Source organism: Rutilus rutilus (assembly GCF_951802725.1).
Source record: "Rutilus rutilus genome assembly, chromosome: 12".
NCBI lineage: Eukaryota > Metazoa > Chordata > Actinopteri > Cypriniformes > Leuciscidae > Rutilus > Rutilus rutilus.
The window spans coordinates 39,388,367-39,412,728 of NC_140217.1; the positions used below are offsets into that span (position 1 = coordinate 39,388,367).

Sequence of the window (24,362 nt, forward strand, 5' to 3'; positions counted from 1 at the left end):
GTAAACGCCCACTGTTGTGAATATTTTGCATATGAAATAAGTAATGATTTTTGAAGTGTTGATTATAGCGTTATATTTAGATTGTGGCATGAAAGGTTGCAGTGATGAACATTAGAAAGATGACAGACAGTCTGTTGAGCGCGTGAATGCAGTGATCTCATCATTGCAGCTCAGTTTCTGCACTCTCACAAATGCCTTTATCATAACTAACATTGCAAACAAAATGCAAATAAGAGATTCATTGATTATAATGGGTGTTTTGGCAAGAGTCCAGAACTCAATCACTGATAAACTCGCGCTGTTTGATTGACAGCTCCAGCGATTATAAAGGGAGTGTTCTTTGATCGCTTTCTGTATATAATCAAAATTTAAATAACAGATTATTTTCATGGTACTAAAAGAAACAATGTGAAGTTGATTGTCAAGTCAATGGCTTGATTTACTGACGCATAAACAGCAATAAACAATTCTGAGAATGTCTGACTGTACATGGATCACATCAGGAAAAACTGATCACAGATTAGGCATTAGAATTAACGGTTACTTACATGTTGTGGCATTACTGTTGGGTCCATATCTTACAGTAAAAGACTGTTTTCAAAGCCTGCGCCAAAATTTGACGGATTTACCAAAGTGAAATGTACTGAACAAACAAATAAAAGACATTCACATAGTCGAATGCACTATATAAATAATGAATACACATAAATAAGCACTTTCATAGCATAAAAATCCTATGGTAGGTAATGTTATATTTAGTCCAGTTATTCTGTATCTCTCCTTCTCATCTTACTAATGCTCCAGTGGGCGGGGCCAAAGCCGCAATCATGTAGAAGTAGACGTTGATATGATTCTGCAGAGGCCGTCTTTCGTCGCAATACTACGTCATAATGTGACAAAATTCCAAATCTACTCGTTTTCTGAGCTTGGATTCAATAAAAGCTGTTTTGGGACTAACAAGGAAGTTTTGAGTTCTGAAACTTATGGGATGTTTTTACAGTACAATGACCTCTTACATGTCAAAAGATCAAGGAAATTTTGATTTCTCAATTCATGGCCCCTTTAAATGTTATTAAACTGCAACACACATTACGTGGCATACAGATATTTATAGTTTTGCCACGTAACACAGACACATAAAACGTAGGGCTAAGTGAAATTAATTTTACAAATGTATTGAAGAGAGCTGCCAACGAAGGGTCCAAACATTTAGAAAAAATATCATTAGCAGATTAATCACAGGACTGTGCGAAAGGGATTGTTTTAAATGACCGTTACTGATAAAAGGCACGTTGGTCATATTTAATTCTATATCACCCTAATTAAAGTCTTTGATACGGTGAGCAATAGACATACAACACCAGCAGCCCCTATTAATAGTCTCGGCTCATAACTTCAGAGAGAGCCGTAACTCTGGGTAATTTTATTAATAAAATCATCTCTCTCCAGAATACCCCTTCCATTTCCCATATCATCCTTTATGGCTCCCATTTAGACATCAGCTCCTCTTTTCCTGGCACTCACACACAATCTCTTAATTACTGCTGCACAAGTCACTTATATCTCTACACCACACTATGGCTGGGCAATACAGCTAAAACAATTGATCTTATATATATATATATATATATATATATATATATATATATAGTAAAGAAATATCACTGCCATTGTTTTGGGATGGTTTTCCACACTGTTTTTGCACTGAAGGAGCATGGAAGTATAATAAAATAAAAACAGCAATATTTACCAATCCATTTTTAATTAAGTACTTAATATGAAAGTTTTCGATTCATTGCAAATTACTGTTTGAACTTAACTGCATTTTTTTTGCTACTGAAGTTTGCATCTTGACACTCTCGGGAGATCACAAAACTAATCAGATAAAACAGATTTAAAAATAGCATTAAAATTATTGCAATTTTCAATATATATGTTAATTATCACAAATATACTGTGAATAATATAGCCCAGCCGTGCACCACTTAAAAACAAACTTGCACACAAAATCACTTTGAGATTCCTCTCAAGCATAGCTAATGTAGCCAAACACAAGGTGAGAACAAGATCTTAAGAGAACCTGTTTTAGTTTGGCCCTCATAGATATAGAAGAAATTCAAGCCTTACAGCTAAACTTGAGCTTGATCTGTCCTAGTCAACTAGCCTGACACTATCCACACACTTAAAGCATTTGAGAATTGCCTCATTTAAATGCACAGCGCATGCATCTCTCTTGGCTTTCATTGTGCTGCAATATATTTTCCCTTGCATAGAAAAATAAGCAGCAAGAGTGCAACCAAAAGTACGTACGTGACAAACATGCGCCAGTCCTACCTTTCCAACGTAAAGTGGCTCCGTCCCGGTGTATTCCTCCACAACGAAAAACTGATTCCAAACCCATCCTCTCTTCACCCTTTCATGAGACATCGCCCATTGCTCAGGACCTCTTTCCGTCATCCCAACACTAGTTCTTATGGTCTGACCGGACAGCCATCCACAGCACTGCAAAATTCCCAGAGTCACTGCCAAAACCTGAGCTCCTCCTCTCCAGTGGGGAGCCATGTTTGAAAACTCTCTCGTCTCTACATGGGGCAGAAGTTAGAAACTCGTTCAGGATGAAGTTTTCTTCCTAACTGCCTGATTGCTTGAGAAAAGCTCCTTGACTCTGAGGTTGAGGAGGTAAACGAGAGTTCACTGCTGCTCAATGAAACTATAAATCCAATCGGTTTTTGGTCATTTTTTTTTTCCAATCGTAGAGGCCACTGGGTCCTCAAGAGGGCATTTAAGAGGAATCTTTCTTGAGAAGATGAGGCAGTCTCGGTGATACACAGCTATAGCTCCTCCGTTTTGAAATCGGTGTTGGGTTTTTTCAATGATGGGGTACCAATCACAAAGCCATTGAAGTCCTATTTCTTCTTCAGTTGAGTTTTAAGTTGAAGAGCTACTGGTCAAAACTGCAGACATCAATTCCATTGTGAGTCCGGAAATTAATTAACACTCCACGCTAGCGGCATTGATAAAAAGGATGTAATCCAATGTCCTCTATACCTTTTCATTTCCATGTAAGTACATTTCACATCCAAAAAAGAAATCCTCAAATTTCATGGTGCAAGATGTTACTCAAAGTCGAAGGCATCATCACAATCTAGATGTCGAGAGCCAGAGGTCGCAGACTCTTATGCGTCACCGGAGCTTATAAGGTACTTGACCTGCAGGGTTTGAGAGTTTGACATTGGTGAGTTCATGTCGACCTCAGCATCTGATCACCTGTAACACAGCAAAGATAATTGATTAGAGGAGCAAGAGAGCATAATTAAATAGCTATGCAGCTTTTTCCAGTTGCAATAATCAATAGTGAAACAAACTGTATCGATTCTTGGCTTCTTGTTATGGCGTTCTCATTCTCGTTAAACAAATACATAATTCAATAAGTGCCACAGTGAATTTGCAGTCCTCTCCGACACACAAAGTGATTTTAAAGTGGTTGCGGATCTAAACTCTTTAACTTTCTCTCGGATTTCATAGAAATGCAGCAAGAAAACACACCTTCATTTAGGTGATCTACCTGAAAAGCATTTCTGAAGGCAGAAACTTTGTACTCAGCAAGAATCCGGATAATGTGTTAAGCCCAAGAGCAATGTCTTCTGTGTTAGGGAGCCAGGTGTGGTTGGAAAAGGAAAAAAGGAAGGTTTATATATCATGAACTTGAGCCCAAAGCATCTGTCTGCCGAGTTGCGGCCCACGGCAGAAGGCTTACACTGGGGGCTATCTGATTAATTGCATGAGGGAGCACTAATTGGATAAAAGTATTAATCAATTAATTCAATCCATTAGAGCGGCAACCCTAATGCTTAAAACAAACACTGGTCAGGAAGGTGAAGATAAGCTATGGCCCTATTGTGCATCAGCCAAAGCGCCATTGGGCAAGGGAAATGATTAATGGTCTTTGAGGCTTTCAGAATAAGAGAAAAACAACAACATTTAGCATTGGTGAAATGTCACAACCTCAAGGCTAAAAGATTACAGCTCCTGCGGACAAGCGTGGGCCAAGAAAGGCCCTTCAGGATATTGGTTGTTTAACCATTGGCACACGGTTGCAGACGAAAGGCTAACCTTCAGTTTGCGTCATCTAGCTAAGACGTCCTTATATCTTGAAACAGAAACGACCTTCTAAAGAGGGTAAAAAGTTAAACACTGAGGAAAAGGGAATAAAGATTTGCACAAACAACTGACAGCAATTTGCATTAAAACTGTGAACATAAATGGTGAAAAGCAGGACGTCGACACAAAGCTGTCTTGAAAACCTGGTAAAATTAGCACATACTGTGTGTGTTTTTTATTTTTATGTCTGAGTGATAAAATCACCTCATTATCAGCCTTTGGGAAGACAGTTAGGCCTGGTGATCTTCTTTTACCGCAAACCGTGAGTATCGAGAGAGACAGGCTAAGCACAAATGTCCAGAAAGCATTTCAATGTTAAATCGTTATCATGCTAAAAATACCATGTGCAATTTACACAGTAGTAGGTTTCCAACCTATTGCAATCTTATTGCGCAATACCCACACTAGCACTTTAGCAGATGGTAAATAGTGAAACACTGACTTTTGTTTTGACCATGCCTTGTGCATTTCCTAAAGATAAACATGCAGTTTTCACCAGGGTCGCTTATTGAGCTTATTAGCCACCTGCAGTACGGATTCATGCTTGATTTTTTAGCTTATGCAATCTAGCTTTTTTAATAGGGATATTTTTATTTACCAAAGCAAAAGTTGACAAAGGTTTCCTGCACTAACCGTTATATTTTATTTTTTGATGCTAAGGGGTTGTGACATGCGTGACATTTAGCTACGCTTCAACTAGCATCTCAGGTCAAGCGGTGATTCGGGTCACACTTTGCATCTAAACGCTCAGGATGGAGAAATATGAAGTAAAGTTCAGTACAAACAACTGATCCTTAAAATATGTACACAGTTTAGAGCATGTATGGCTGATTACAAACAGAAAACATCAGAAAGCCCCCCCAAAAAATCTCTATTATGACTTCAAACCACAAGCCCAAAAATTGCCAATCAATCAATCAAAAGCATCAAACAGCCTGATTTTACATTTCATTGATCAAATGTAATATGTTTCATCTTTCCAATTAGTGTTGAAGTGTTCTTGTCTTAAGAGGAAACTTCAAAGTAATGTTGTTTATTTCTTTTTGCCTCAAAGAAAACCTATTTAGGGCAAGTCAAGATTAGTTCGTTTTTGACTATCTAGAGTTTCCTGCAAAGGCCTGAACAAGTACATATGATAAATAATAAACTATTTGTATCAAATATTTTTTTCTGGTTTAATGCACTCCTCTGAAGTAGCTTTGCTCAAAAATCTCAACCCTTTGGCGATTAACGGGGGGGGAAAAAAGCAAAAGCTAGTTAAAAACTATCCTAGTAAGCCTCTCATTGTGCGCTCTTGAAATTTCCATGATGAGTACACACAATTCGGCCCTTATTAAGATGTGGTATGGAGCGTAAATGAATTTACTTTAAGGGTCTGGCTCTTCAAGGTTGGTCATTCTCTTGGCTAAGTAGAACGACGTCAATTAGCGAGTTTCTGTGGAAAGGCTGGTCGTGTAAAGCCCAGCAACACAGGCCGGTCTGATACAGTCGTAATGCCTCCGCTACCACCCAAACCGCTATTGGCAAGCCGGACGCACTCATTCGTGACCTATTAGGTCGTGGATTGATTATAAAACATGGCTGCTACTTCTCATCAGACGCCAGCCAGAGAGCAGAGGCCGTGACAGTCGGCAACCGGAGCCAGAGAGGAGACTGATCACCGGCGAGTGATGGGCTTCAGGCCAGAGACAGAGAAAGAGACCATACCTCTCTCTCTCTTCCGACAATCTCCTTTTCACCTGCACGACATCCATCTCTTTAATGGGAATCACCGACCGCCTATCAGCCGCTCCTGCACAAACAACCACGACGCTTGTGAGGAGAAAGCGCTCTTATGTATGTTTTGCTTCCAAATTGGGAATTGCCGGACTTTGTCAAAACCGTTCAAGTGAGAAAAGATCCAAAAGATCAGAGTGATTAAAATCTGGGAGGGTTTTAAAAAGAAAAACAGTATTTGGAAACGAATAGCCTGAGGTTAATAAGCTGAGCTGGCCCTCTTCTACGGCTGTGCGATGTTTTGATGTGTGATCCGATTATACGTTTGCCAAACACTCCCCCAAGCATGTATCAATGCATGAAAGCTCTCATCAAAGCCAAAGCACATGGACTTCTAATGACTGTGGTCTCTTAAAATGAAACCACAGCCGGAGTCGAATTCCCACACCTTGACTATTGCAATCCGACATTTAAAAATCACATATAATAACGACGGCTGATTAAGAAAAACTAAGCAGGCAACATGAGCACTACTATAATATGTGCAATAAAACAAAACACAGGCTTTAAAGTCAACAACACATTCATTCAAGACTTCACTTCAGTAATATGGTGTATTTCTGAGTGAAACAGAGCATCCAATGAGCTAAGTAATGACATGATTTTAGAATCACCATCAACAACATCCTACAATTAGTAAAGAGATATTTTACTATAGGCTACCATTAACCAATGACCAGCACTGCCTAGTTAGCAAACAGAAAAGAAAAGCCCCAAATCAAAGGTCATTAAAAAAAAAAAAAAGCCTATATAAATATATATTAGCATTTTTTAATTAAAAATATTTTTTATTGCACTTATTACCATATCATTTAACATGCTACTTTAGAGTGAACTAAATAGTTGCACCAAAGTTAAGCAATATTTCATTTAATACTGTAATAAATGAAAATGTATAATTGAATACATTTTAAATAACGATCAAATATTGCACATCAGGGTATTTGTTCACCAATTAAGCATCATTAGTTTTAATTACCTGTTTTAAAGAAGAAAAAAAAGGAAAAAACATGGCAACTAACATGAAGGCTATATACAGTAAATGATTATGTAAAAAAAAAAAAAAAAAAAAAGTATAAATAAACCCCCAATATTTTCTCTCAAATACAGCTGCTCGTCAAAATCCACTCAGTATTAGCGGCGCATGTAGAAGTTCATCACGCCACGCACACAAGCCGAAATATTTGGGAATGCGGCATCAATTAGCAGCACTCGCAAACACCTGGACAAGCCTGAATACCTCTAGTGTGGCTTCACTCCTCCATTTGGCTGCGACTCTGAGCTCTAGAGACCAGCTATTATGCCCTGGAATGGGGATCCGGTTAGAAGTAGCCCCTGTCCAAGACACGCTGTTTCCTTGGCAAAGTGTAGTGGAGCGTGTTGTAGGGCCGGAGCGGAGGGGGTGAAAGTGGACTGGATTGGCAGGCTATGGCAGCTGTAATGGATTGAGCATCAAGAGTAAATGGTGCCGTAGCGTATGCTGCCTCTCATTAAGCCCCGTGTTTGCTTACAGGAAGTAATGAGAGGAGACATATATTGTCACAGCCTTAGAAAAGCAGCATTGGTTAATTACATTAATTGTAGTTTGCTGCCTCCTGCCACATCCTCTCTAATTCCCTCCCTTCCTGTATGACTACGATACAGTCTAAGCCCATCTTATACACTTATGAAAAGTTTTTTTATTGGCATTGATGGTTCCATGAAGAACTCTTAGTCAAGTCAAGTCACCTTCATTTATTTAGCGCTTTTAATAGATTGTTTCAAAGCAGCTTTCCTGTAAAAAAGGTTATATTCAAGTGTCTTAGTTCCTATATGCCAAAATCGACGCATTCGTCGCAGCATCCGTCCAGTGAGCCAATCAGATACACTTGAAAACGCAACGTTTAATCCTTCCTTCCACACTGAGACAGCGTTTTTGTCCTGCACAAACTGAGCATTTTGAAGATGCTTTCCCAAGTGGATACATTTTGAAAACAAAGTTTTCATGTTTTAGTGTGGACTGTGAAAACTGAGGTGTGTTTAGTCATGTGACGCATATTGTACCCATAGATATCTATGCTTATACCGGCGGCATTATAGTGTTTTTTTAAATAAATTATTTTGTACAATCTTCATTTTACATCCCGGCAAAGATGACCTAAAATTACTGTTGTTCACAAAACACGATGGAAATTGCATTTGAGGCCATTCATGAAATAGTGATTTTGAGTGCGGCCAGTAAGTGGTGAGATATTTTGCTGATAAAATGATCATGCCAGAAGAATATGAGTAAATGTATTGTGCATGATCTCTCTATATCACCTCAGTGGGCTTTTTTATAACGCTGTGAGATGATTTCCGAAGTTTCAATGTGGACGAGAAACTTTTGGAAAATGCCAGAAAAAAAATATAATTTTCTCCAAGTGTCTCAAAAACACACTTTGAAATCGCTGGTGTTTCTGACGTCACAAACTACCTTGTAACCAATCAGATCAACGAGTGATCGTCAACGAGTGAATCTCTGAGCTGAGTGAGGGAGTGGAGGCGGGGCTCATTTGCATATTCATAGAACCGCGAATATTAAATAAGGCAAGGGTGTCGAGTTACATTCAAGATTATTTTAAGAAAAAAAACGTTTAAATATGTCATTTTGGTGATCGAAGATGAGTTTTAAGGGATAAAATGATTGACTACAGGGGGACTTTAAGGCCTGTTCACACAACAACTATAATAATAACTATATCAGTGTCCACAATAATGTTTTGGTCTTATTTCTTCTTATTAAAAGCACACACTGCAGTTCTGTCATCTGCTGCTTTAAATGATCAAGCTCTCTAAAGTCGTAGAAGAATGAAGAATAAAGTTCTCAAAATGAATATGAAAACTTTATAGTTATCGGTATAGTTACCGTCCTTGGTGTGAACGACCTTTATATGAAATTGCTGTGAAAACTCCTTTTAGGAACCGTTGTTTTTAAGAGTATCCTCCCTTTAGATTCTTCTATTCTGTCCACATCTCGTTCACCCTATTATTTTCTCCATATCTGTCCGTCTCTCTGCAGGCTTTTCACCCTGCGAGCTGCGCAATTACCCAGTCGCTCGTCTCACGGGTGACTGGCAGGAGAGGAAGGCCTGGCGCTGGACAATGATCACTGGTGGAGGGTGTGCAGAGCTGGGATGAGATGGACGCCTCTGGCAAAGGCATGAGGAGGTGGTCAGCCATCTGACAGCTGTCCCCGAGCTCCTTGGGGCCCTTACCGGAGGCAGCGGCCTCTTCTTTACTGGTGCCAAACAAGGGTCAGAGTTTGGTTGGTTGGCTTTATCAGTTAACTCCTGCTGGCACATGCCGTAACTACACCAGATCACATGTTGCTCAGTAGAAGGAGGTCTAGAGAATGTCTGAAAGTTGTATATAAGTATGTCAACCCGATCTCAAGGAAATTTGTACGTATTTTATGAGGTGGTTAATTCATACGTATTCATACATTTTTTGCTAAATTGTACATATTTTACGAGTTGCCCAATTCGTATGAACTCGTACGACCCCTGACCCTGTCGCTAAACCTACCCATCACTGGGGTTTAGACTGAGGTCATACGAATTCGTACGACTTAGTCGTGTGATAGCGTTGAGTATGTCCATCTTTATCCGCATACATACAGTACACTCATGTAAAACAATATCTATGTAGTGCATCTCAACTCCTTGATTGTTTGTATCGATGCAAAATGTAAACTGTATTATCGGCCAGATCTGCTAATAGCGTGAAGATTTTAAGATATTAAACATTAACATTATGATTTTCTGTAAATCTGCTTTAAAAAAACGTGTATTGTGAAAAGTGCTATACAATTGAATTTGACTTGACATTTATCTCAGTGGCACCCGAAATCACACGTGATAATATTGTCAACAAAATAACGGAAAAATGTTAACGCTCAATAAACGCTTTTTCATTTTTCCAACGACAATAAAGACAAGATTACAAAAAAAAACTGAGGCATTGTGATACAATTTTTACTATTTTAGCTAAAAAAACACAAAAATACGAGAAAAACGTAATGCTGCATAATATTAACAATGCACTGAAACTGTTTTTAAAAGAAGAAAAATGAGTTTATGCAAATAATCCAAACATACTATGAGCTGAAAGAGCTAAACTAAACCTCTTTGTTTTTGTTAACTTATACTGTACGCAGGCTGCTATATTGAAATTAAATATATCCACAATATATACAAAATATTACAACTCACACTTGCACATACAAGCAGATGAACTTGAACCAAGTTAAGTGAACGTAAGCTACAATGAAATATCCTAATGATTCTCTAAAACAACATGAACAACTGTCCCTAAAACAAGAAGAATTCCAACACTTTCTACAGCAGAGAATTCTTCAGTACACTCATTATATGTCGTTATTTCTCACACTACAAAGAATCATATCCTTCATGAGTATTTTTGCCTTGCTTTCCAGGTAAAATATAAAAAATCCTCAAGATCAGCAATGCATGAGATATTAAGCCTTTAAGAGATTGTAAATATAAGTGCATTTGTCTTAATGGACTAGCAGGTTGTTGTTGTTGTTGTTTTTTCTTCGTCACTTTTTTGACTTAAACTTGCCTTAAGAATCTACCAGTATGACCAAATGCACTTAAAGACACAAAACTATGCAAATAAGTCCTAATATCGTATGCAGTGTTGCTTTTTAAATAACTGTATAATAATATTTTTTAGATATGTTACCAGGAAATCAAGGCAAAGGCACCAATTAAAAACTTTTTGTAGTGGACTGTTTTTTTAGGTTATATTTTGTTATGAATAAAAAATAATACATTTTCATATTTTAACATGCTCAAAATTTGTTCATTTTAATGTTATTTTTGTTAAAAAAAAAAAAAAATCATTTGAATGAAATGTAAGCAGCATTTAAATTTCACAAAGAAGGTACAAAGACTGGGAGCATCAGACCAGCTGCAACAATGAGCAATTAAAGACATTTTAAAGTCCCCCGTGGTCAATAATTGTATCCCTTAAAACTCATCTTTGATCACCAAAATGGCATATTTCAGTGTTTTTTCCTTGAAAAAAAATATTCATGCCTTGAAATAGCTGAAATGTAACTCAACACCCTTGCCTCATTTAGTATATGCGGTTCTATGAATATGCAAATGAGCCCCGCCTCCACTCACTCAGCTCAGAGATCCACTCGGTGACGATCGCAGTTGACGAGGTAGTTTGTGACGTCAGAAACACCAGCGATTTCAAAGCGTGTTTTTGAGACTGTCTTTGGTTCACTGCAGTTTTAAGGAGAAAATACTCAGCAATGCTGTCGACTTATGAATTTGCACATGGTTTGTCTTAAAACATAAAAAAAAAAATATATATATCTCCAGACCACTAGGTGGCACTAGAGGGTTTGAGTTAGAGACTTCAAATTTGCTATGGTGACAGTTCAGACTGTCCTCTATCTGTGTGCCAAATTTCATAACTTTCTCCCAAGTGGTTAGACTCAAGAGCAGAGGAAGAAGAAGAAGAAGAAGAAGCAGAATAATAATAATAAAAAGAACACTAATGTTTACAATATGTGCCTACACACCTACAGGGCTTGGTCCCTAATGAAAGAATATGACATGGTGAAATATTGTTCTACGTTAAATACAAATTTACAGGACATTTCAAATGACAACTTTTTTTTACAAAATGATCAAACCTCAGCGATCTCAGCAGCGATCTGGGCTTATGCAGCGTTAATTTAACATCGGGCGAACAAGAGACGTCCACCACAGCGACAGCGTTCACGGTTAGCATGGTTATAGGGTCTTACTCTGCCCTTGACAGGGTGTTTACATCCCCTGCGCGCTTTACTGTCAGCTTGCGTTGGAACATTTACCAGTGTGTCCCTGACATATCAACCTGATAACAGCGCACAGACAAGAAGAATGCAATTTAATTTGCTTTGAAACACACTCAGCCACTTCATGCTAATCTCCAGCTGTTTGAATCCCAATACACTCAAAACAAATGTGAAGCATGTCTAGCGATTGACTAGAATATTGACTGAACGAAAAATGCAAATTTCAGATTGACTAGCGCACTGCCGGGGAATCGTTAAGACACTGTTTTCATTTTGATGCATCAGCATGAACGCCACGGAGTACAAAGTTTAGGACTTTGTTAATGCATTAAAATGTCAAAGCCTAAAGAGAATTGCATGCTCAAATCAGCGCGTCTTGAGTATTGATTCTAAAGAATGGGACGAACGTCTAAATTGCAGCGCTGAATGAGATTTCGTTGTGATGTATACTGTCCCGAAAGCGTCCAAATGAAAACTGCAGGCTTGATAAAGCAGAAACTTATTCAGCGAAACAGGACCTTTTGTAGTGGAATAAATAAGCCGGCGAAAACCTATTGTGTTGATCCTTTACAGCGGCTAAATCTCAGCTATTCAAAATGCACGGGCTGCATTGTGCATAAACAATCCAATTGTGAGCTCCTGTCAACGCGCACAACGGTGAGGAGAGAGAGGGAAGGCGACACCTTATTTGACCACTTCATCATCAATCTCCATGTGCAAGTCTTCGGAGAGGGCGAGACCGCATCTCTTCCACAATGCAGTTCATTTTCTGCACGTCAGCTGCACAGCTGGAACATCTCATTGTGGATCCGTGTGGATCCCAGCCGAGAGGAGCAGCCGGCCGTAAGATTCCCATTAGGCCAAGTTTGGGTCACAGAGGCCTGAGATCTTATAGCCTGACTTCTCTCACCTTTAGCTGATCAACTGTAGGAGGAAAATAACCTCGGACCAGACAAACGCATCTGCCTTAAATGAGGAGCTCAGGGATGCAGGTCGACTTGTTTCCACACACTGGGGAAAATGAGCCAAACAGGCAAAGAAATTCCCCGGCAAACAGTGGAAATCCACTCTCCTGTGACCTCAAGGGCTGCACGCATGATGACAGATGTGGCCAGGTAAAAGAAAAATTGCTGAGGGAATGAAAAGCATTGGATCAACAGGGTTGTGCACAGTATAGAGATGAAACATTTTAACTTAAAAAAACTTCAAAAATATCGGCACATAGGAAGCTGAATGGTATTGACAGGCTTCAGATTTCGGTGATTGGAGAGAGAAAAAATATATATAATCTTTTAATATATATAAACCCTAATTCACTAAACAGGAAGTGTAATTTTCTAATTGCAATTTTTCAACAGTACATCATTTTATGTAAACTTTCAACATCCAAAGTTTGTCCCGACTAACTATACTTATTGAATTTCTTTTATTTTCAATTCTAGTTTCTGTTTGTTACCAAAAATTAAATTTTCTTGAAACATTATCTCAGATAATTCTGAATGATGCACAACCCTGGACAACAACACAGTGATTTTACTATTACTGAGTTGAACACAAAGGCTTCTGAAATGTGTGTGTGTTCAAACAAAACGTTTTTTTTTTTTTTTGGTTGATAGTTAACAATGTCAGGGATATGAATATATTGAATCAGGCGGGTGATGATTTAATGCATCTGGACTCGATTGAATAGTGAAAAGTTGCTGTTATTTTGAACCACTCCCCTCCTGAAGAAGTCACATGATTGACGGCCTCTCCAAAGCACTTCTCTCTCTTCGCCACACTTGTCGTTATACAAATCAACAGCTAGCGAGCCCTAAAGAGTCCCTAGTTTATATTTATTTCCCATCAAACACTATCAGACACTACAAACGTGTATTTTGACAGGCCCGGCCCATCTCTCACAAGGCTTCTGGGGATACGCAGAGAAAACTGGCAACCTCTGAAACCCAACACAAACCCTGGAGGAACGAACGGGAGAGCAGCAAAAATGTCCAGATATTATATTACACAAGTCCAAAAATCTCAGAGAAGTCATTATCACACCTCCATCTCAAGCAAGCACTCAGGGCACAATGTGAGCCTACTCTGACTCCTAGCGCCGCAGAGTAATGGGAAAAATCATGTAGATTGGAGTCTTTAGCTTCCACGTCTCCAGGGCTGCTTGCTGAAATTGGAAAAAACAGTGCAGATGGCAGGAGAGCCAAACACATCTCCTGCACTATAAATGGCAGCATCAGGCGAGTGCACGCCAAACATCTGGACAATTGTGTATTTGTCATTTTCATGACCTTTTCAAGGCGATGACAAATCTAAAACGTGGCCGTGGCATGCTTGGGTGAATCTCACCAAAACTAGTATGCCGGTCATATTTCACTGCAAAGTAAAAAGCCTAAGGATCGTATTAAGGAGATTTTTGCCATTGTGACATTTATTGCATGATAGTTAAAGGTACATTATGTAAGAATTTTGCATTAAAATATCCCATAATCTCAAGTCAAGTGTTATATATTTTGTTAAGTTGATTACTTACAATATCCCAAATGTTCCCAACTATTTTTAAATCGTGAGAAAATTGCGATTTTAACCAAGGAAACGGGGCGTTAGAGCAGGGGGGAGCTGGGAGTCGCCAGTCAATTGCGTCATATCCGCGTTACCCTCGGTTTCCGCCCGTACTGCGTGGAGTCCTGCACAAATGCGGAAGTTGTAGTTGTAGCGTCTATCAAGCAACAAACGTTAGCTTGTTTCGTGCTGTCGTTATGGAACACAATTATTCTTTACCGATTGCAGCTGGTTCTGTCGACAAAGCATGCTTAATTTTATATTTTCCAAATGTAGCATTCGGTAATAGTTATGTTTATGTAAGGGAAGTATTATTGCTTTAGATTTGTGTTTAGTTTATTGACATCGTTTATCACGTCTGGTGTTTATGGCCATGTAAATAAATATAGCATGTGTTATACATAAAGATTAATCAGTATTTTGGCAAATGATGTGGGTATGTTCGAATGTACTTTTACAACAATTGTTTAGAACACGTAAAACTGCGCCGCGTTATCACAACAATGAATTCGACATACAGTAACATCTATGATAACCAATGTAGTATTAAACCTTACTTTTCTTGCGGTTAATTCATTTTAATGAAATAAAAGTGTGATGAGGTTCAAGAGTCAGGAAGGAAGAAGACAGGGGTCGGCGTGACTGGGACTCGTACTTTATTCAAATAAAACAAAACAAACAAAAGTCGCGCACAACGCGCATTCACCGTGGCAACCGCGACGGCACAAAACAGTTCAAAAATGAGAGCTCGGATCCACCGGTTTTCTTTCTCTGCGTCCAATTCTCTCTCCAGTCTCTCTGTCGTTCCAGCGCGCGGCTTATAAGCGGTCTCTCCACGCGGATCACTGCAATAAGACACAGGTGTTCGTCATTTGCACTTGACCTACTTGCGGGACGCTCGTCTCTTCTCTCTCCCATTACAGACCGCGCTGAACCACGCCCCCCTCGCCACAAAAAGCATGTCATTATAAAAAAAGAACTTAGCCTCATCCATGAACATGATTTTTCGATTCCCGTCTGACTGATTTACATCCACGGTGGAGTTTAAAACGGCTACGCCGTTGTTGTTGTTTGGAATGTAGCGCCCTCTAGCGGCAGAAAAATCTTGCATATTGCACCTTTAAGCGCATCCCAATCCTATTCTCATTACCATAATGTTCAGAAGTTTACGGTCATAAGATTTTTTATTTTAATTTTTTTAAAGAAATTAATACGTTTATTCAGCCAGAATGCGTTAAAAGGATCAAATAAATATTTCAAATAAATAATATTTCAAATAAATTAACAATCATGGTTTCCACAAAAATACCAATGTTTTCAACATTGATAATAATAAGAAATAAAAAAGCAAATTAGAATGATTTCTGAAAGATCATGTGACACTGAAAACTGGAGTAATAATGCTGAAAATTCAGCTTTGAACTCAGGAATAAATTACACTTTACTATATATTCACATAGAAAAAAAAATATTTCACAATGTTACCGTTTTTACTGCATTTTTGATCAAATAAATGTAGCACTGGCGAGCAGAAAACTTTTCAAAAAATTACCGACCCCAATGATTAAAGTGTGTGTTAATACATATACACATGTTCTGTTTGGAAGTGAAATGTGACTTAGACACGTTTGTGAGTTTTTGGTTTTAACTGACCTCTAAACGCCATATCCTGAATATTTTGTCAGAATGAAAAGCACTTCATTGAAGGCCATCACCCTTATTCTCCGCCGATGACTGACATGCCCATTACTCTTGTCGTCATTACAATATTGGCTAATAAAATCTAGTCAGAGGTTTCCTTCGCCCCAGGCGCAAAATATGTAGCCTATTGACAGAGGGAAATTAAAATAAATATGCAACAAGGACATCAGCCGGAGAAGAGGGAAAATTGGCGTTCGGTGGCGTATTAGAGAGCACATTGAAAGTGCAGAAAGAGCAAGACCCACCATCAAAAGACAAGCAACATTTACTTATTTAGTTTTCATCAAACTGTTCATGCATAAAGTGCAAACAGCCTGTTTGATGGGGTTGCGGATGCAACTGAATGATGATGACACAGTTGTGTAAACATCTGCATCTTAACTGAAATACAAATCAAAGGTTCTGCTGCACTACACAACTAAATCTAGCAGATGCATAATGCACTCATTGACGTTCATTTCATCAACAGCAAAATTTAAGGTTGAATGCATAAAATCATCTCTTTTTTAATCACCTTTTTGCCTTCACGCTCGTTTTAAATGGTCCTGTGGTGTGAGAAATGAATTTTGGAAATATTCCATGCAGTTTTTCATTTACTGTAAAATGAGTTGCATGCATAATAATTACAAAAGAACTAGCAAAATGCTGTTTAAAGAAGTCAAGCAGCAGGATCTCAACTTCCCAAAGGTATTTTTCGTCAACTATTTAACAACTGCACCAAGGCAGAATAAATTATGATGAGAGAGAAAAGCTGGGTGGCATAATAAAATAAAAGAAAACACAACGGATAGACAACACATCTTTCTGTTGCAATGTGCTCGACAACAAACACGCAGCACAACAAGTGCTCTACAATACATTATGCATAACGTATAATTGATGGTCGTTTTTCAGTTTTGACTGGTGCGTTTGAATACAAATGAATGTGATTTCTATGTGTGTCTTGCTCTAGATACACAATCTATTTGTCTAAATAACACACACAGCCGCCTTTTTATCCTTGCTGACTTTCTCAGCGGGCTATGACTGCGCAAACAATCCCATAAATTAGGAGCGGAGCTGATAAATATCTTTAAAGCAAATTTACGAGCAAAACCACCCATTCAAAAACACCCCCAACAAACAGAAAATATGGGGCAAATTTCAGCATATTCTACACTGCTATAAAAGACTAACTCTGTCCTGAATACACAATGAGTCCTCTCTCTATTCTACCCAGAAGAACTAAAGCCTCGTCCACACAGAATAATAATGGCACACTATCCAGTTGCTTTAGGAGCTTTGTGTTGGTAAACTTTAAACTAGTCACTAGTACCATGGTATAGCGATCAGATCCAATTGCACCATGATACTGAATTACTGTCAAATGCATATTCATTTATGGTATTACATATGCACAGCAACATAATAAAACACATGATGCAAAGCTTGCATTCATTCATAGTGCAGATCCTGCGGTGCTGTGCATGTGAGGTAGGCCTATCTGACATCGCTGGACCCTTGGCGTGGCCATGTTGTGACCATATTGTGCAGCTGAATTGAAATATAGGATGGGAGAGTCAGACACTGTTAAACACATGGTCCCTGCTGTGTAGATTATGGCGAGCTGAGAAATCTAGCATTACCGGGAGGCCGTCCCACCTGACCTGCAACACCAGTGAAGAAGAACAAACTGGATGTCTTATTGACCTGTGTGACCACCAAACACATAAAGACAGGCCGGCAATACATTTACAAGCAGCACACTGTCTCCCAGAGATCCGTCACCGCAGATCATTTATCTACACGCCACCAGAGAAAACCTCTGCTCATCTCTGGGTGCTCTTACTGTGTGGGTGATGACGAATATGAGAGCAGGGACAACAGCAACATGATTAGATTAATGCAAGATGTAAGATATAATAAAAGTAAAAAAGTACATTTGCACTAAATGTATATAAAGAGGATTTAATTAAATCCATTCCTTTGCATGCGACTTGCCATTTGGCATTCAATTTGCATTTTCAGTGGCACTTAAAAGACATTTTTACTACCTGGCTTTTACATTCAAGTTAGCATGAATTAAAAAAAAAATAAGTAAAGAAATATTATGCTATTAATATTATGCTATTTTAAAGGTTCCTAATTTTGTTTTGGAGTCTCCTACAATAGGTTTACATGCATCCAAGGTCAAAAAACACTAATTTCCTCATAATGTCCACTGCATTTTCAGCTCTTTACTCTCAGTGTCTAAAACAGTAGACCAAGGATCCGATCTCTCTGATCCCCTCCTTTACGAGAGCCTGCTCTGCTCTGATTGGTCAGATGGTTCAGTCTGTTGTGATTGGTCGGCGGCTTACAGTGCGTGTCGGAAACGATGAGGCCATTATCATATCTGAATTTCAGCGCCGGATCTTCCTCAGCACTGACACACAGTGATGCGAACAGTAACGATGTATTTGGTTTTACCGTATCAATTCCATCCTTTAAGGCGAGACCATAGACTGTAAAAAAATATGGACGTAGTGTCCGTGACGTCACCCGTAGGTTTCTGAAGAGCATTTTTGAAGCCTAAAGTGGGCGGAGCCGGCCGTCGCCATCTTGGCCTTGCGTCACTCCCGGATAACAGAAAATAGGCAAACAGGCGGGGCGTGAGTGGAGCTGAGGAGCCTGGCTATCTGAAATCACCTAGCTCGATGTGATCGAGTTAGCTGATGATGTAAAGCCAATTAAACGTTCCTATTTTTGCCCTTCGAAATATTATAATAGTTAAAAGACATGGCTACAAGTGAGACTGTGTATTACTTCGAGAGTGTTTGTGTGTGACAGTGATTTATGTGCATACATGTCCGTCACTCTTTCATGGTCCGTCAGCGCGGCATTGCTCAAGTTCGTAGAGAGCTTATTCAGTCCATTTTAAATTCGGATTTTGGCCGTCTCTCAAAGGGGTAAACCATAGATATATCGCCTTTGAAGTGCAAGTAAATGCGCTAGAAAATCCGCGCTCATTCATGTGCATTTATTGCATGGACGGAGAAAGCGCCGACGCCTGCATGATTTCATCTGACGGTACATAAGCATGCATATTATAATCCATCTGTCCCGTGAGAGCAGAACGAACGAGTATTTATTGACGTTTTAAATTTGAAAACCCCCTAAAGCAACGAAATTGTCAAACATCCATTAGTGCAGGTTCACGGAGGAAAACAACTGAAATACAGCGCTGGTTGTTCTCTCGAACGATAACGACGGAATCCAAAGACGTGGGCTTTGTACCCAAGTATTAAATTGTATGAAATAATCCCGAAAAAAAGCACAAACACTGCAGAGATGGCAAGTTCAGCAGCAACATTTGCTGAGGTGAAGTTACGGCTAGTAACAGCAGACAAACGGCTAGCACTGACAGCGGCAATCCATCTGTCACTCAAGTGGCCACTGGCCACACCCTTAAATTTAAATATTAATCAACTAAACGGACGAGTTATAAAATAATTCACCCCCCTCACAGTTGTTATGAAGGGCAAAATTAGCTGTATAGACCAAAGCCACATAGAGATCCAGGCTGTAAACATATTTTTTTCTGCTGTAAAGTTGGTAATTTTAACATGAGGGAGATACAGATTTGACTCACTTCTGCAGCCAGGCCAAGCGGCCAGTCAATGAATTGCAGTTTAACTCACTTCCGTGTTGGTTTCAAGAGAGAGACGGGGAGGTTGCCGCTTGGGCGAGACACTACAGGTGAATAGGGTAAAACTTTTAACTAGCAGATATCACCATGAAACTTTCCCAGTTGATTACCTACATTAGGATGAGAAAAAAATGTATTACAAGTTTTCTGTAATTTAATGTTCAAATATGCAAATTAGGCAATATCTAATTAAATATGCGCTAATTTGCATATATTAAAAAAAAATAAAGAAGATAAAAAGATAAAGCCAGGTTAAAAATTATTTTTTCATTGTGTTCACATATTAGATGGGAAAAAAAATCACAAAGAAATTTATGGATATCTACTTTTGTTATCCTGTAAATCAGAAAATACTGTCAATAGCCTTAAAAAATTATTTTCACCATGTTTTTTTTGGAATAAAATGTTAGGCTAGGAATAATATATTTACAAACCCCTCGGAAAATGTCTTCATAATATACCTAGGTAAAAGACTGGAAAGTTTGGTGTATATAGGTGCTACTGAAGTGGAGTATGAGAGAAAAGTCAGGGCTTTAAAGATGTATCATCAGCCAATGAGATTGCGCATTCAGCCCTTTTACTTTCACGATTGGGTGCTGATAAAAAGGAAATGACCATATTTGAATCCGACAGGATTGTACAGGAGAGAGACAGCTTTTAAAGACAAATATCCAAAAATCTCAAAATTGACCTGTAAAAATTGGCCTGCCGTGTCTCACCTTAAACCTGCATTAATGTGGATTGTTTTGGCAGCAGAAAACAGCGTCTTCTCGACATGATCAACACGAACCAAACTCTTCCAGTCTCAGATACAACTACAGTGTTTGAGGGCGGAGCAAATGTTGCTCACGGGCCGTCAATGGCTGGCATTATGCATAATTTGTTACAAACCTACACACGTTCATGCAGCAAGTAAGACTGGAATTATTGACAGACTGACACAGACGCGAGCGGCGAAAAGCATGACACTGTATCGAGTCTTTCAGTGTAAACTGATGTTTTCTGGTAGGCAACATGCATTTCATTCCATTCTCATTTCTTGCAAATGAAAGCACATCGCGACCCGGCGCAAGCCGCTAACGTGATTTCCCAACAGCACATCGCTCACGATATCAGGCTCTGGCAGAATTCAAATCTGCTGCTCTGGAGGGGCCATTCGAGCGCACAGAGGGTGGCCTAATGATGCCTGTGTGGCTTTAATGCTGTTTATGAAGGTAATAATAGTACCGTACAGGTCTAATGACAGTGGTCAAAGTAATAACAGCCCGGCGCACTCGGCGCGGAGGAGCTACTGTGTGCGGAGATTACTCTGTCATTGTAGCAGCAGGTCGTGCGGCTCTCAATGTTCAGGACTGTGATTTGGAGAGCTGAAGTGTGTAGCGTGGTTTGTGTGTCCTTGTGTGTGTGATCTACATGCTGAGATGGACTGGTGCATCATGGGATGCGCTGAAGTGTGTAGCGTGGTTTGTGTGTCCCTGTGTGTGTGAACTACATGCTGAGACGGACTGGTGCATCATGGGATGCGTCCGTGTGTCTGTGTTTGTGATTCTGCAGAGCATTGGATCCTGTTCACTTTCAGAGGCTTGCTTTGAGTGAACGGGAGATGGGGATCCATCTACATTATTCACAATATATCTTTGATGATTTTGCAGACACGTTATATGATTTCACAATGGTTTTAAAACTATTTTTATTCATTTCGAATTCGGCCAATCATTTTTCCTAAAGAACATGTCACCTGATTAGTTTTGTGACTTTCAGAGACTGACATTGTTTAGTTCTGATTTAAACTTCAGTTGCAAAAATCATGTTAGAGTTTGAATCATTTCTGTGAATCAGTTCAAGCTATGAACTCTGATTCAAGAAGATTTGTTTGGGTCATTCTAAAAGATTCACAGAATGATTTATTATTTGGTAACACTTAACAATAAGGTATCATTGTTAAAATTAGCTAATGCATTAGTTAACATGAACTAACTATGATGAGCAATACATTTTTCAGCATTTATTCACCTTTGTTAATGTTAGGTAATATCATTGTTTGTTCATGTTAGTTCACAGTGCATTAATAAGCTATTTTCACAGCATTTTAAAGCTTAAACGCTTCGCCAATCATTTTTTACATTTCTGGGTCTTTAGTGACCCGGACATATATCTAACACACATGGATCTTCCGCAATCGTATAAAACTTACTAAAACTTTAACTAACATTAGATATTTTAAACATAGTAAACAAATAAAAAACTTAGTAGTATCTCAATGACACTAAAATAGGGGGGATTTGATCAATTTTATTTTGCTTGATTTTATCAAAATAATAGTATCTCAATGATACTAAAATAGTAATAGATCATGTATTGCTTGATTTTATCAATCAGGAATTGATTTACATACCAGAATCAGGGATTTGTGACATAATCTGAAAAGAAAAAAAAATGTTTTTGGAATAACACACACCAAAAAGAACATTAAAAGGGTCAATTTCACGCTGACTTCTGGATGTACAAACTGAAAGCATGGAAAACAAAAAGCATTTGGAGATCAATTTGCAAATAATAATGATTGCTTCCCTTCCTTTGGGAACCAATAAAAACAGCTTCCCGAAAGCAATCTCTTCAAGAAAAACAGGGCATTGTTGAGCAGAACAAAGTCATTTGTTGGCATTTGAATAGAGCGATATTTCTCGACATCTCAACAGCTATCTGATGGAATTACTCTGAATAGGCTCTTCCAAAAATAATTACTTTCATTCGAAGGGTCACACGTCCCTTTGTCAGTAGGACCTTTCATCTGCCCCTCAACACAAACAAGCATGCAACAAATTCCGTCCAAACGGCAGATATGGTCGTTTGTTGCAAAGCGTGTGGAAAGGTTTTTTTTTACAAAAAGTGCTAACAAACGCTGCCATCTATGACAGCAAAAAGAGTGGCCGCAGCACCAACTTGACATTCACAGCGGCGCTCGTCTCACATTAATTACAGTACATGCATGAAGTAATGGGGCAAGAAGTGGGTGAAAAGGAGAGAAGAACCTTAAAGTGGACCTCATAGAGTAAAGGACAATTACAAAACCTCTGTGTCGCCTCTTTTCATTCTTCTTAATTACCGGGCAAACATTCCTTCTCCTCTGCTTCATTAGGTCCTTTGTTGAGCAGTTAGTGATGTCAGAGAGAAGATGGAGGGATAGAGCGGCTTTGAAAATATAATAAATTATCTCCAGTGTATAGTGTATAGCAGACATACAGAGAGACGGGAATGAGACAGAAGATTGAATGCAGAGAGAGGGAATTTCTACAAACATCAAAATAAACTTTGTGATTTGATCTCATTCTCTGATTTTACTGCAAAATCAATTGGCATTGCAGTGATCTAGAGAGCAGGGGCAATGTATTGACAATAGCTTAGAAAGTAGAGCATGCCATTAACCAAGGCCAAGATCATGGGTTCGATTCACAGGGAATGCATGGACTGATATATTGCGTATGGTAAACACAATGTAAGTCGGATGGATGGATGGACGGATGGATACTGATTCAATATTTTTTTTCACTTGGAAATACATCACATGATTGATTGATTGCAAAATGATTTGCGACTGCATGCCCTCACACCGACTAGCTTGGCAAACAACAGTTTAATAAACTGCACAGGACTCAAACCTCCACTTAAAACCTGTTTTGTTTGCCCACAGCTGTCCAAAAGTCCTCCAAGTTCTCCCAACTAAGCAACTGTCTTCCCATCTGGGCTTGTTCAGACGCCAATCAAACCGGCGCAGTCTAGAAGCAGGAACATGTGAAAGCAGGAACTGATGGGGTCACGGGAGGGCTGAAGGAAGGGTCCGGCTATGAAGGGCCCTTACAGGCTGCTATGGAAATGACCGTAAAAGCCTTATCCTCACAAAGTTTGGGGAGAAGCATCAGGCAAAACTGGAACTAGGGCAGATGCTGTAATTGTAACTCAGGAGAGGTTGAAATAGAGACAATGGGAAATAAAAATAAGTGTTAGGTACTGGCAAAGCCAAGCAAGCTATACTTCCACTGCTATTCAAACACTTATTGTTAGACGAATAAAAGGCTTAACAAGACTTCTCAGAAAAGCAAAACAGCTTTTATAGTGGCAATTAAAATAGATATACTGTATATGGTAGCGTGACACAGCCACAGCACTAATGGATAGAAAGAAGTGCTGATTCATAAGTGACAAGCAAACTGAATTAATCATAATTCTTACATTCAGACTGAACACTTTCCCCCCGGTTTCACAGACAAGGCTTTAGTCTAGTCCCGGTCTAAATGCATGTTTGAGCTGTACTGATATATCTTAAAATAAGTCAGTGCCATTGTTTTGTCTCCAGATGCACATCAGTAATGCTTGTTTCTAAGGCACATTTACAAAAGCTACTTAAAGGCCTAATCCTGGCTTAATGATTAATATAAGCCCTGTCTGTGAAACCAGACCTTTAATTAGCTGCCTTAAAAACACCTAAATGCCACAGAACATGACCAGGTCATATTTAATTACATTTTAAGGACCATTAAAACCATTCCATTTATCTTTTTCTGAGATTCACCCACACATACATCGTTTCAATGTAGGCTCCCAAACAAAAAAAAAAAGCATATGGCCAAAATCAACAAAGCTTTAATGTTTGGCTGTATATGT

General features: G+C 39.0%; 1 protein-coding gene across 2 annotated transcripts in view; it reads right to left on the bottom strand.

The window, feature by feature from the left end:
* cdh22 (cadherin 22) overlaps positions 1-24,362 on the bottom strand; it is a 201,720-nt gene that overhangs the window by 98,126 nt on the left and 79,232 nt on the right. Inside the window, exon 1 of one of the 2 annotated variants that reach the window (XM_084425678.1) lies at positions 2,335-2,650. In XM_084425678.1, coding sequence (XP_084281804.1) covers positions 2,335-2,562 — 228 coding nt within the window. In that variant the 5' untranslated portion in view covers positions 2,563-2,650. Of the gene's footprint in view, positions 1-2,334; positions 3,268-24,362 lie in introns of those variants that run through there. The other variant, XM_084425677.1, reaches the window with a different exon arrangement.